Raw genomic sequence first — 15,042 nt, forward strand, 5'->3', positions numbered from 1 at the left:
TCAGGGATCCTTCGGACGTCCCATTGAAATTAAATGTAAAATGGTTATGGATAGGGTAGGGGTTTAGGGTAGGGACGTCCCAAGGATCTAGTAACCGTTGCTCCGCAAACCACTTAAAAAAAAAAAAAAAAAATCTCAAATGTAGGTGGCCATGACATTGCATGTCCCAAAATATTGTCACCAAAAACTAGTTTTTTGATTAACTACGCCCGAGTACACTTCTCAGAAAGGTATACATTATGTAATAAAAAAATCCAATATATATTATACAATCTTTATTTTCCTTTGGCTTTTAAAAAGAATACAAACAAATATATTCTTCAATAAAATAGGTAGCGAAGGACCTATCAATGGCAGCGGCCAGCATTACCGGGGTAAGGAAGATTGATACATTGTAACCACTAGAAATGTCTGTAGAACGTTCGAAGCTTCATTCGGGAGCTTTATGGGCCACAAAGTAACGGTCTTGTCGTAGCCTTGACATTATTGTAGCGCTGCTTGAATCAGTTTTCATTCATATAAGCAGCTTTCCTATAGTGTGTGTTAAATGAAACGTGAGGCTATCATTTGCTATCCTGACTAGCCTATCATTTGCCATCCTGGCTAACTGAGACTTTCTCACATGAACGATTTCCTGCCCCTGTTATCTTATCACCTTCTTTCATCTCATTCGGTTAGTCTTCTTAAATGGACTGCATAGGCTATTCCTTCACATAATGTTGCCTGCTAATGCATCTGTAAACAATTGCTTGCTACAGCTACGTGGCACATTGAGACGATAACATTACAGGGTCATGTTACATTTCACGCTCTTTTCTATAAGGCTAATCTATTGCCGCATATGTCAATCTTCTCCATCGTGTCTTGTGTAGAGGATGAGAAACGTCTTGTTGTTGTCGCTGCTCCTGCTGAACGTCCAGTATGTCCAGTCCGCATCGAAAGGCGTCTCTGCCAGTCTGAAAGCCAAGTGGAGCATGACGCCTTTCCTCCTGGAGACAAGGTAGGCTTTACTGAAAAAAATCTCCTCGAAAACAAAAACATGTCTCCAGGATAGCATAGGCCTACTACTCATGTCTCTCCTGAATACCACATATGCAGGCCTATCCATTTTGTAAGCAGTAGGCTAGGCTACATGCATGTAGATGATGCTTTTGTACTAATTACAATAGAAATAGGGACTGCTCCTTATTCCACCGAAACGGCTAAACTTTATAACTATGTAATTACTAAAGTACAATGTGTAGTAATTACAGTGTTACTATAAGACAGGTATAAGAGCAACTTAATGTAACACGTTGCAGTTCCTCAGTCATAATGAACTTACATTTTCCTGTTATCATAACTTTTTATTTCCTTCTCTTTTGTTTAGTGAGTTTATTGCAGAGGACGGAAATGAGAAATTCTGGGACTTTGTTGACACTGTGAAGGAGTTAACAGTTTACAAAAATGGAGGTATGTGGAAACTCTGATGTGACAAGCAAACACTTCAGTTTTATAACCACAAAATAGGTATTCTATATCAGATACAATGCTTCTCACACAATCTGTTACATTGCCTCTTTCCTGCACTTCCAGACAGTGCCTGATTGATACAGAAATGTAAATGTGGATTGAATTTGATGAATAATAAATATCTTTGCTCCATGAGAAAACCTCATAAATCTGTCTACAAACTAATTTATGTGGATTTTGATTGTCAGAGTCAAGTTTCTTTGCACATTCATTTGACTCAGATTTCCTTTACAGAGTCTGTGCGCTCCTATTACAACTTGGTAATCAAGAAGGCTGGACAATTTTTGACAGAGCTCCAGGTCAATCTCCTCAAATTTGCCCTCTCCTTGAGGTCCTACTCACCAGCTGTTCATGCATCCCAACAGGTAGGCCCTGAAATACTTTTACAACTCACCTCACTGTGATGATCAATTTGAAGAAAGACGTTCAACAGCAGGTTGAAACAGTGTTGTAGCTGTTGTTTCAAAGCCTAACACAACGAAATGGACAGTGCTTTCTAAGGTGATGATTCATTCAAAACACCAATACGCATACTAGAGCTTATGCATAGGTTTTTATTAATTACTATTATGATTGTGCAGTTCTACAATACATAGCCTATGCATATTACGCATGGCAGAAGAACATAAAACAAAACGGATTGACGGTGTCTTTGGTACATAATTGGTCTAGAGTGTGGACTGTATTATTATGCATACTGGATGGACTTGTACGCTCCAAAATTTATATCAATGAGTCTACGAGAGAACTTATAGCCCTTGGCAATGCTGTTGGTTCATTGATTGTGCAGGGCGGCTTACAGTTAGGCTACAATTAATGAATTTGTATTTGATTTTGAATAGCCTAGTAATAGGGGATTTTTTATACAGTGGGGAGAACAAGTATTTGATACACTGCCGATTTTGCAGGTTTTCCTACTTACAAAGCATGTAGAGGTCTGTAATTTTTATCATAGGTACACTTCAACTGTGAGAGACGGAATCTAAAACAAAAATCCAGAAAATCATAATGTATTATTTTTAAGTAATTAATTTGCATTTTATTGCATGACATAAGTATTTGATACATCAGAAAAGCAGAACTTAATATTTGGTACAGAAACCTTTGTTTGCAATTACAGAGATCATACGTTTCCTGTAGGTCTTGACCAGGTTTGCACACATTGCAGCAGGGATTTTGGCCCACTCCTCCATACAGACCTTCTCCAGATCCTTCAGGTTTCGGGGCTGTCGCTGGGCAATACGGACTTTCAGCTCCCTCCAAAGATTTTCTATTGGGTTCAGGTCTGGAGACTGGCTAGGCCACTCCAGGACCTTGAGATGCTTCTTACGGAGCCACTCCTTAGTTGCCCTGGCTGTGTGTTTCGGGTCGTTGTCATGCTGGAAGACCCAGCCACGACCCATCTTCAATGCTCTTACTGAGGGAAGGAGGTTGTTGGCCAAGATCTCGCGATACATGGCCCCATCCATCCTCCCCTCAATACGGTGCAGTCGTCCTGTCCCCTTTGCAGAAAAGCATCCCCAAAAATGATGTTTCCACCTCCGTGCTTCACGGTTGGGATGGTGTTCTTGGGGTTGTACTCATCCTTCTTCTTCCTCCAAACACGGCGAGTGGAGTTTAGACCAAAAAGCTCTATTTTTGTCTCATCAGACCACATGACCACCTCCCATTCCTTCTCTGGATCATCCAGATGGTCATTGGCAAACTTCAGACGGGCCTGGACATGCGCTGGCTTGAGCAGGGGGACCTTGCGTGCGCTGCAGGATTTTTATCCATGACGGCGTAGTGTGTTACTAATGGTTTTCTTTGAGACTGTGGTCCCAGCTCACTTCAGGTCATTGACCAGGTCCTGCCGTGTGGTTCTGGGCTGATCCCTCACCTTCCTCATGATCATTGATGCCCCACAAGGTGAGATCTTGCATGGAGCCCCAGACCGAGGGTGATTGACCGTCATCTTGAACTTCTTCCATTTTCTAATAATTGCGCCAACAGTTGTTGCCTTCTCACCAAGCTGCTTGCCTATTGTCCTGTAGCCCATCCCAGCCTTGTGCAGGTCTACAAATGTATCCCTGATGTCCTTACACAGCTCTCTGGTCTTGGCCATTGTGGAGAGGTTGGAGTCTGTTTGATTGAGTGTGTGGACAGGTGTCTTTTATACAGGTAACGAGTTCAAACAGGTGCAGTTAATACAGGTAATGAGTGGAGAACAGGAGGGCTTCTTAAAGAAAAACGAAACAGGTCTGTGAGAGACGGAATTCTTACTGGTTGGTAGGTGATCAAATACTTATGTCATGCAATAAAATGCAAATTCATTACTTAAAAATCATACAATGTGATTTTCTGGACTTTTGTTTTAGATTCCGTCTCTCACAGTTGAAGTGTACCTATGATAAAAAATTACAGACCTCTACATGCTTTGTAAATAGGAAAACCTGCAAAATTGGCAGTGTATCAAATACTTGTTCTCCCCACTGTATATAAAATAATTAATTGGGTGACACATTACCTTTAGCTACAGAATATCTCACCACCATGCGTTTCCATCTCCTCTCTCCCCTTTATTCCTTTCTTGAGCGTGCAGACGGGCTGTCAACAGTTTAGTGAAATATGTTTTGTTGTGAAAACATGTTACTATCGATGTTCTTGAACAGATTTCACTTGGTTTGCCAAACTAAGCACTGGGTAGCTGCAGGAACAAGGTTGGAGAGGCCATGGCATTCAGAGATTGGGCGGAATATCACCTGTCGGGCAGCGAGAGCATGCTCCTCAAACAGTGGTTGATGCGTGGAGTGAAATAAGTTTTCTTATATTTATTTCTCAGCTACTCATAATAAGCTCATGCTCTGCTATAAAACCGAAGTAGCCTACAAAACAGACCGGCTGGAAAGCGCACAGCCTCCATTTGCTATTCGAGTGCATACAGATGACATGTATTTTTTCTCCTGCCCCTGTTAATGTCCATTTCATAATGGGCCATTCTTTATTTAGTAAACATTTATTAGCCCTTTTTTGTGATATCCAATTGGTAGTTTTGTCCCATCGCTGCAACTCCCATACAGACTCGGGAGAGGCGAAGGTCGAGAGCCATGCGTCCTCTGAAACATGACCCTGTCAAGCCGCACTGCTTCTTGACACACTGCTCGCTTAACCCGGAAGCCAGCCGCACCAATGTGTCGGAGGAAACACTGTATAACTGCCGACCGAAGTCAGCGTGCATGCGCCCGGCCGCCAAAAGGAGTCGCTAGAGTGCGATGGGACAAGGACATCCCAGCCAGCCAAACCCTCCCCTAACCCGGACAACGCTGGGCCAATTGTGCACCGCCTCATGGGTCTCCCGGTCGCGGCCGGCTGCGACACAGCCTGGGATCGAACCCGGGTCTGCAGTGACGCCTCAAGCACTGCGATGCAGTGCCTTAGACCCCTGCGCCACTCGGGAGCCAATGGGCCATTATAAATCAAAATACCTGATTAAATTGAGAATAGTCTGATTGGTGAAAATATGATCACTTGATGAGAGAACAGCTGTGCAGCCTGGGGCACAAGCTTTTTTTGCTACTTTCTCAAATCATCAATAGTCTATAGTCGCACCATGCAGCCCATACACTACCGGTCAAAAGTTTTAGAACACCACTCATTCAAGGGTTTTTCGTTATTTTTACTATTTTCTACATTGTAGAGTAATAGTGAAGACATCAAAACTATGAAATAACACATATGGAATCATGTAGTAACCAAAAAAGTGTTAAACAAATCAAAATATATTTTATATTTGAGATTCTTCAAATAACCACCATTTGCTTTGATGACAGCTTTGCACACTCTTGGCATTCTCTCAACCAGCTTCACCTGGAATGCTTTTCCAACAGTCTTGAAGGAGTTCCCACATATGCTTAGCACTTGTTGGCTGCTTTTCCTTCACTCTGCGGTCCGACTCATCCCAAACCATCTCAATTGGGTTGAGGTCGGGGGATTGTGAAGGCCAGGTCATCTGATGCAGCACTCCATCACGCTCCTTCTTGGTAAAATAGCCCTTACACAGCCTGGAGGTGTGTTGGGTTATTGTCCTGTTGAAAAACAAATGATAGTCCCACTAAGCCCAAACCAGATGGGATGGCGTATCGCTGCAGAATGCTGTGGTAGCCATGCTGGTTAAGTGTACCTTGAATTCTAAATAAATTACAGACAGTGTCACCAGCAAAGCACCCCCACACCATAAGACCTCCTCCTCCATGCTTTACGGTGGGAACTAAACATGCAGAGATCATCCATTCACTCACACGCGTCTCACAAAGACCCGGCGGTTGGAACCAAAAATCTCAAATTTGGACTCCAGACCAAAGGACAAATTTCCACTGGTCTAATCTCCATTGCTTGTGTTTCTTGGCCCAAGCAAGTCTCTTCTTATTATTGGTGTCCTTTAGTAGTGGTTTATTTGCAGCAATTCGACCATGAAGGCCTGATTCACGCAGTCTCCTCTGAAGAGTTGATGTTGAGATGTGTCTGTTACTTGAACTCTGTGAAGCATTTATTTGGGCTGCAATTTCTGAGGCTGTTAACTCTAATGAACTTATCCTCTGCAGCGGAGGTAACTCTGGGTCTTCCATTCCTGTGGCGGTCCTTATGAGAGCCAGTTTCATCATAGCGCCTGATGGTTTTTGCGACTGCACTTGAAGAAACTTTCAAAGTTCTTGAAATGTTCTGTATTGACTGACCTTCATGTCTTAAAATAATGATGGACTGTCGTTTCTCTTTGCTTATTTGAGCTGTTCTTGCCATAATATGGACTTGGTCTTTTACCAAATAGGGCTATCTTCTGTATAGGTTTGTGTCATTCACAACTAAAGTTGCCAAAGAACTCTAAATCTGTCATATACTGTAGGACCTGTTTCAAATGATCACTTTTAAGCTCAACATAGCCACTCCACATGCACACTTGCTCCGTAATGGAAAAAATATCCTTTCAATTTTATTCAGCTAAGTTCAATTATATTCTTCTTACTATAAAATCATATAAAATAAAATAATGGCAAGGGACTTATAAGCATATCTTGTCAGCTAAATGAACAACCCTACAGCATGGAGCATAGCCAGATAACTAACATACAGTAGGCCAACTCATATTCTGCTTTTCTGAAATACATTTTCTTCATATCATAATGTTTCTTTAGACTTGCCTAAAATAAATAATGGATTTATTGTGATGGTATATATTAAATTGATTTATTATACTTTTTTTAATGTAGATATTCAAAAGGCGCCCATCAGCGGCTTGTATGTGTGGCGGCCTGGAGATGCTAAATGTGTTTATGTTAATTAACGGTCAATTACCGTGAGACTGCCAGTCTTTTGCATGACAACCGGATGACAACATTTCATGACTGCCACAGCCCTAATGCTGTAGCCGAATTGTGTCGCTCCTCTGCTCTCAACAGATAGGCAGTGATGAGTCTCCGCCTGAGGCATGCCTTGCCTTTGTTTCGGTCCATGGCCAACATGGCTGCAGCACAAAGGATTTGAAGAAGCTCCTGAAGGAAGCTGCAGGCAGGTAGCTACACACCACTTCATACTCATCTCCTCAGAGGATCTACCTCACTCTAGTGCTAGAGGAAACTAACAACAAAAATTATAATAAATGAAATTAAAATCTGTTATTTTATAATTAACAGTTAATAAATGACGTCATTCAAGTTTGATTAGTACAAATTATAGATTTGTATGTAAATGGTGGAATCTAACTTTCTTTTTACATGTTTGCAGGCCAAAACCTTATCTATACAAGAATGAGCACAGATACCCTGGACTCAATAAAACAGATGTCCCTGTTGTGATCCTTTATGCTGAGATCGGCACCAAAAAGTTTGGCTCTTTCCACAAGGTGCTGGCTGAGAAGGCTGCGGAGGGCAAGCTCATCTATGTGCTACGTCACTTTGTAGCTGTGAGTAGTGAGGCTTTTTGGATTTCCTTAATCATTTTTAAAGGTATTTAAAGATTGATACGCTCTAGCCAGGGATTGAAGTGGGATTTTATAGGGGGTACAACAACTGTCCTCAAAACCGGGTGCTTTACCACACTTATTTTGAACAGTAATCTATTAAATGACCACTGTATGCCGTTTTTTTTTATCCTCAGTTGCTATAACTCATAATGGTTGGCTATGCTCTTCTACATGTGAAAATCTGATTTGGTTCTAACCAATATTGGACGGATGTAAGATTGCATGTTGTTGGAAGCTTGGAAGTGTTCATGCTAATGGAGAACAGGCTTGTGCTTTACTGTGCATTGTGGTCACTGGTCCCAACTTTGAGCTCTGTGGGAAGATGGAATGGAGGGGGTGACAGGAAGGCCATTGCAGCTTTAAGAACAACATCCACAAAGGGTGAGGTCATCAGGGCTGTACAACAAATGGATTGCATTAGCTGCCAGTGTTCAGCAGGAGAATACAGATAACCAGAGGAAGTTAGCTGGGGCCTGAGTAACGGATGGCCTGACACTGTGAGAAGCAGCACTAATGTGTTCTTTTCAGAGATGTACCACAGAGTTCACGAGCTACCGCGTAGGTGTAAAAGACTACACATTCAGAGCACCTCATGTCTCTGAGATGTGAATAAAATCTTAAGAATCACAGGGTCATGGAGTTGAAGTTAACATGCAAGGCCCTTTGGCATGCACTACCAGTTTGTCCACTCATGAAGAAAACATGATTTCTTATAGGCCTTGAAGTGTAAATAAATGTTTTTCTTCCCCCTTACATTGAATTAAAACACATGCTTTTATGGTTAAGATTATATTTCAATTGCTGATTTCCACTACAGGAGCCAAAGCCTCAGAAGATGCTGTTGTCTGGATATGGTGTTGAATTGGCCATAAAAAGCACCGAATACAAAGCTGTGGATGACACACAAGTAAAAGGTTTGTTTATGCATGCTTATTCTGTATTAAAATATATATTGAACTGATGCCAATTGAAGAATGTTAATGGCAACTCTGCTTTTCTAAAGATAAAGGAGCAGTGAACACTGATGAGGATGACATTGATGAAGTCCAGGGCTTTCTCTTTGGGAAATTGAAGTAAGTCAATGTATTTATAAGTCAATATATTTGTATAATACAATTGGAACCATAGTATCACCTTCTGTCTTGTTCTGTCCCAGAAAATCCCACCCAGACCTGGAGGAGCAGCTAGGGGAGCTCCGGAAGCATCTGTTGGAGAGCACCAACGACATGACTCCTCTCAAAGTGTGGGAGCTTCAAGGTACTGAGCATCCATTAGTTATGTTATACGTTTTTCCTGACCACATGACCTGACTAGGAAACACTCAAGGCCCTAGCTAATAGATACCTTGAGTGTACAAACTCAATATTAGAGTGTGCAACTCAATATTAGGAAGGTGCTCTTAATATTTTGTACACTCAGTGTATCAAAAGGGGACCATGGCGCTCTCCCAGAAGCTTGGCTGGTGCGTAAAACCCGCAAATTCAGACAAACAAAAGGTGTAATGGGTCCACACTCGAAAAGATGTCACAAAGCTCACCTCATTTTTCAATTTTGTTATTGTTATTTTCACTGCATCAGGGATAGCGTACATAGACATTTCGGCTTTGCAGCCTTCTTCAGTGTGTAGGTACAATTTTATTTTAATTAAAAACAGCATTTGTAGGGAACAACTGATGAGCAGCAGGTGCTTCTAATCAGGGTTGCCACTCATCTGCCAATCAGGGATGTAGCTTTTCTGGTCTACCTGTATACAAGTTAGTCACAGAAATACAGAATTATAGGATATGGGAGTGGGCACAAAGGGCAATTGAGGGCATCAGGCATGAACCATTCATTAATCAATTGCCTTATGTGCCTGCTCACTTACTCACATACATTATATCAATTCATGAGATAGCTTACCACAAATGACATCAGGCTCAACCGTTCATGAATGTGTTGGGCTAACTCATAAACGATATGTAAAATCTGATATGGACAGTGTTCTTGTATAACTTTTGGCCTATAGGAAGGAGGTGAAATCTCGTTATTCGTTTGAACCATGTGGAGATACAGAATTACTTGTATTTATTGACATGGCATCTTTTCTTGTTGTAATCACCTCCTCTGCGTGGAGGATGAACATTTTAGATCCCGACGCAACGCAATTCATTAATAGAATGATTTTGTTCTATAAAGTGTCTTGTAACTGGTGAGGTGATATCTTGACGTCTGATAGTGGATTTATGTTCTTCAAGGCGCGGGATGTTTTTCCAATATAAATCTTATTGCAAGAACACTGTAACATATAAATAACTCCTTTAGTATTGCAAGTTATACATTACTTTATCTCATAGGTCCTAGAAGTCTAAGGGCATACAAAGTTATAATATTTCCTTATGGTGCTACATGAGGTATATGATATACAGGTGAAGCATCCTTTTACGAATGCCTCTTTTCTCTCTGACCACATCTGATTTAACCAATGTGTTTGATAGATTTCTTGGTCGTTTATAGGTGAATAGTGCTCCCGGGTGGCGCAGCGGTCTAAGGCGCTGCATCTCAGTGCTAGAGGCGTCACTACAGACCCTGGTTTGATTCCAGGCTGTATCACAATCTGGCCGTGATTGGGAGTCCCATAGGGCGGTGCACAATTGGCCCAGCGTCGTCCGGGTTTGGCCGGTGTAGGCCGTCATTGTAAATAAGAATTTGTTCTTAACTGACTTGCCTAGTTAAATAAAGGTTAAATAAAAAATATAAATAAAGGTTGATTCTGGTAGGCAGAAGTCTGATAATATATGCCAGTGTTTATTGACAGTATACTTGATGCCATTACAGCTATCATTGAAAATAAGTATATAGTTTACAGAAAACTGTTTCTTCTATTTCTTAAGTAAGCTTAATGCAACAACGTTTTGAGTGCGGACCCATTACACCTTTTGTTTGTCTACACTCAGTGTATACCACCTGAACTGACCAGGAAAAACCCCTGGCCATACCCGTTAGTTACAGTGGGGAAAAAAAGTATTTAGTCAGCCACCAATTGTGCAAGTTCTCCCACTTAAAAAGATGAGAGAGGCCTGTAATTTTCATCATAGGTACACGTCAACTATGACAGACAAAATGAGATTTTTTTTCTTCCGAAAATCACATTGTAGGATTTTTTATGAATTTATTTGCAAATTATGGTGGAAAATAAGTATTTGGTCACCTACAAACAAGCAAGATTTCTGGCTCTCACAGACCTGTAACTTCTTCTTTAAGAGGCTCCTCTGTCCTCCACTCGTTACCTGTATTAATGACACCTGTTTGAACTTGTTATCAGTATAAAAGACACCTGTCCACAACCTCAAACAGTCACACTCCAAACTCCACTATGGCCAAGACCAAAGAGCTGTCAAAGGACACCAGAAACAAAATTGTAGACCTGCACCAGGCTGGGAAGACTGAATCTGCAATAGGTAAGCAGCTTGGTTTGAAGAAATCAACTGTGGGAGCAATTATTAGGAAATGGAAGACATACAAGACCACTGATAATCTCCCTCGATCTGGGGCTCCACGCAAGATCTCACCCCGTGGGGTCAAAATGATCACAAGAACGGTGAGCAAAAATCCCAGAACCACACGGGGGGACCTAGTGAATGACCTGCAGAGAGCTGGGACCAAAGTAACAAAGCCTACCATCAGTAACACACTACGCCGCCAGGGACTCAAATCCTGCAGTGCCAGACGTGTCCCCCTGCTTAAGCCAGTACATGTCCAGGCCCGTCTGAAGTTTGCTAGAGTGCATTTGGATGATCCAGAAGAGGATTGGGAGAATGTCATATGGTCAGATGAAACCAAAATATAACTTTTTGGTAAAAACTCAACTCGTCGTGTTTGGAGGACAAAGAATGCTGAGTTGCATCCAAAGAACACCATACCTACTGTGAAGCATGGGGGTGGAAACATCATGCTTTGGGGCTGTTTTTCTGCAAAGGGACCAGGACGACTGATCCGTGTAAAGGAAAGAATGAATGGGGCCATGTATCGTGAGATTTTGAGTGAAAACCTCCTTCCATCAGCAAGGGCATTGAAGATGAAACGTGGCTGGGTCTTTCATCATGACAATGATCCCAAACACACCGCCCGGGCAACGAAGGAGTGGCTTCGTAAGAAACATTTCAAGGTCCTGGAGTGGCCTAGCCAGTCTCCAGATCTCAACCCCATAGAAAATCTTTGGAGGGAGTTGAAAGTCCGTGTTGCCCAGCGACAGCCCCAAAACATCACTGCTCTAGAGGAGATCTGCATGGAGGAATGGGCCAAAATACCAGCAACAGTGTGTGAAAACCTTGTGAAGACTTACAGAAAACGTTTGACCTGTGTCATTGCCAACAAAGGGTATATAACAAAGTATTGAGAAACTTTTGTTATTGACTAAATACTTATTTTCCACCATAATTTGCAAATAAATTCAGTAAAAATCCTACAATGTGATTTTCTGGATTTTTTTTTCTCATTTTGTCTGTCATAGTTGATGTGTACCTATGATGAAAATTACAGGCCTCTCTCATCTTTTTAAGTGGGAGAACTTGCACAATTGGTGGCTGACTAAATACTCCCCCCCCCCCCCCCCCCCCCACTGTATGTGCTAGCCTGTGTGCCACTTACTGACTGTGAGGATCACTGTGGTGACAGTTTGATTAATGGCAATGGAATGGAAATTATAGCACTTTACTCTTGAGCTTAGTAAAGCAATCAGTTTATGTACAGTAGAGACTGTCAAGTACATGTTCAATGTACCGGGCTTGGCCACATGTTGCTCCCACCCGTGTGCTATTACTTTGATTGTATGAAGTAGAGTGGAAATGGGCAGGACTAACCAAGCTTTCGATAACCCTTATGCACAATCAGTTCTACACAGCATGGTATGATATCCTAGGGAAAGGGAAAATGGTCTACTATTTGAAATATTTAGAAATTGAGCTAATGATATGTGTACCAACTTCACAGTTCACAGAGTTTTACGTAGTGCCTCAGTCTGAATCAATTATTTGATTGAAATCAATATTTTATTCAATATTTTATTTAATCTATATGTCACAAATGAACAATAGTTTTTTTATGCATGGAACATTTTCACCAAGTAATATAGGCATCCCAAGGTGATCTACCTTTCCAAGAAAAGGTTATTAACTGGTTCAACTTCATAAGATTTCAACTTCTGATGAAAACATCTGCAGATCTAAGCTTCCAGGCAGCGGCCAGGATCATGTCTGTACCAAAGTTTGATGCGCTGAAGCTTATGAGAGACCTCAGTCAGAACTTCCCCAGCAAAGCCAGGTAAAGCTATACACCTCACTCTTTCTATTTAAAAACGCTTGCACAGTCTGCAGGAATAAATAAGCCCATTTGAAATGAAATAAGAAGAAGTTCTCAGAGCTTGTAGACTTGAATCCGATCATGGGATGTAACTTGTTTTAGACAGCTGTTATGAACAACAACCCAGGAGTGCTGAGTCAGCGGTCTGGCGCGTGATTACAGAGAGTCGGCTGTAGATATACCATCTGAGGGCCCACAGATTTGGGAGATTAAACAGGGGTTTTACTGCTCGATGCGGGGAAAAAAACTGATGGTGACTACATGTTTTACTGTTCCCACAGATCACTGACAAGAGTGTCCGTAAACCAAGAAATGAGAAGAGAAATTGAGGAGAACCAAAAGGTGTGATATCAGAAGCAGCAGTTTGTCCCTAAGACTGTGCACTTGTTTGTCTAATGTGAGGTCTCAACGTATCATCTGTTTACGGCTATTATTGTAAATGATCTTACATTCTTTCCTCTGGCATCTCAGAGCTTACAGCCCTTAGAATATATTTCTACATTGTAATATCAGCCATATACTATAGAGATAATGAGGGTTTGGTTGGCATCAGACTAACAGCAGTGAATCGTCTCTATTCCAGCGGCTGAGTGAGACCATGGGGATCCATCCGGGAGATGGAGGCCTGTTCATTAACGGCCTGCACATTGATCTGGATGTCCACAACCCCTTCAGGTACAGTAGGAGCTCAACTCAGCAGGGAGGATCAACCGTCAGCCTGCCTGCTCTCTGCTCTCTCTCCCCGGGTCGCCCCAGCCTCAGCGCTTGCTGCCCACAGCTCAGTGATCCAGGGATACAGGATCAGAGCTATCCTAGCGCACCTCCTACAGACAGCTGCCCTGCTCGGGGGAGATGAAAGCTGACCTGCGATTTCTCTGATTCTCTTTCTTTGGTAGCATCTTGGACACTATCAGAGGAGAAGCCAAGATCCTGGAGGGCCTCCATAACCTGGGCATTACGGGAGAGGACCTAGGAAAGCTACTGAGACTGCCCATGAACCCAGTGGAAGAAAACTACGCCTTAGACATCCGTCATCCAGCTATAACGGTGAGAGTCAGGGTGTTTTCACACTTGGTTCCTTTCAGCCAATTTTTGTGAACTCAGTGCGGTTCGTTAATTTTTTGTTCAGTGTGAAAACTCATACCCCTCAAAAGAGCCCCTGAAGCGAACCGAACTGAGACCATCTCGAGAGGTGGTCTGAGTTTGGTTTGCTTGAATTCCGTGGTCCAGTTCCCTTTTTTAGGTCAATGTGAACACAAAGCTCCCCATGTTCGCTTGTCATTATTCCAGCACCACACACTAGAATACTGCAATAACCCCTCACTTTGGTGCCACAAAAGAGAGAAGATGATGATGTGCAGCTTAGTGGAAAAAACGTGTGCTGTTTTTGGATATTAATTAGCAATTGTCAAGGATGCACAGAAATTCTAAAATATGTGTGGAGTTTTTATACTGACACGATGCTCAGATTATTTGTTTGCAATATGTGATCTATAAGCTAAGAAAGCTTCATACGCTGTTATTCGATTGTGGGGTTTGAATAGTGTGAAAAGACAACATATTTGGTGAGAATCACAACATAGGGTACAAAACCAAGGTCCTTGCTATCCGGTATCCTTGGGACGTCCCAACTCTGACGTTACCCCATTGAAGTTGACATTTACAATGGTTAAGGTAAGGGTTAAGGTTTATGGGTAGGATTTAGGGTAGGGACATCCAAAAGATCCCAGATAGCACCAACCACAAAATCAAAACTAACTTTTAAAGGGCCAGTAGCCTACATTGGGTGTACAATTTTAAATTACAGCATTATTTAATCTGCAGTATTCTTCTGCTATTTATTCTGTTACCAATAATATTTACATGTTTATATTATCGTCAAATTATAATTATTACTGTATGTCTCATCTTTTAACTAAATTCAATCTATTAGCTTTCAAAATGTAAGTAGGTATAAAAAAGAATTTAAGCATTTCGCTACACCCGCAATAACATCTGCTAAACACGTGTATGTGACCAATAAAATTTGATTTTATTTGTATATCTAGCTGTCCGATAACACGTTCTGATGGAATGGCTTGTCCATTGTGTGAATGTTGGACAAAGATCTTGGTTCCTTTCTAAACATAACAATGTGAATGCAAAGAGGACTCGGACCACAGAATAGGTGAATTGAACTGGCAAAATAGTTGAGT

At 41.7% G+C, this 15,042-nt stretch overlaps 1 protein-coding gene across 1 annotated transcript in view; it reads left to right on the forward strand.

The window, feature by feature from the left end:
* The first annotated feature begins 336 nt into the window (after positions 1-336).
* Positions 337-15,042, forward strand: part of uggt2 (UDP-glucose glycoprotein glucosyltransferase 2) — a 52,339-nt gene continuing 37,633 nt past the window's right edge. The window contains exons 1-13 of the mRNA XM_084179624.1: positions 337-374; positions 873-1,000; positions 1,370-1,452; positions 1,747-1,877; positions 6,945-7,057; positions 7,270-7,447; positions 8,325-8,421; positions 8,511-8,580; positions 8,664-8,764; positions 12,709-12,808; positions 13,129-13,189; positions 13,431-13,522; positions 13,744-13,894. Coding sequence (XP_084035750.1) covers positions 351-374; positions 873-1,000; positions 1,370-1,452; positions 1,747-1,877; positions 6,945-7,057; positions 7,270-7,447; positions 8,325-8,421; positions 8,511-8,580; positions 8,664-8,764; positions 12,709-12,808; positions 13,129-13,189; positions 13,431-13,522; positions 13,744-13,894 — 1,329 coding nt within the window. The 5' untranslated portion in view covers positions 337-350. The remainder of the gene's footprint in view (positions 375-872; positions 1,001-1,369; positions 1,453-1,746; positions 1,878-6,944; positions 7,058-7,269; positions 7,448-8,324; positions 8,422-8,510; positions 8,581-8,663; positions 8,765-12,708; positions 12,809-13,128; positions 13,190-13,430; positions 13,523-13,743; positions 13,895-15,042) is intronic.

The sequence above is a fragment of the Coregonus lavaretus genome (assembly GCF_964263955.1).
Source record: "Coregonus lavaretus genome assembly, chromosome: 16".
Lineage (NCBI taxonomy): Eukaryota > Metazoa > Chordata > Actinopteri > Salmoniformes > Salmonidae > Coregonus > Coregonus lavaretus.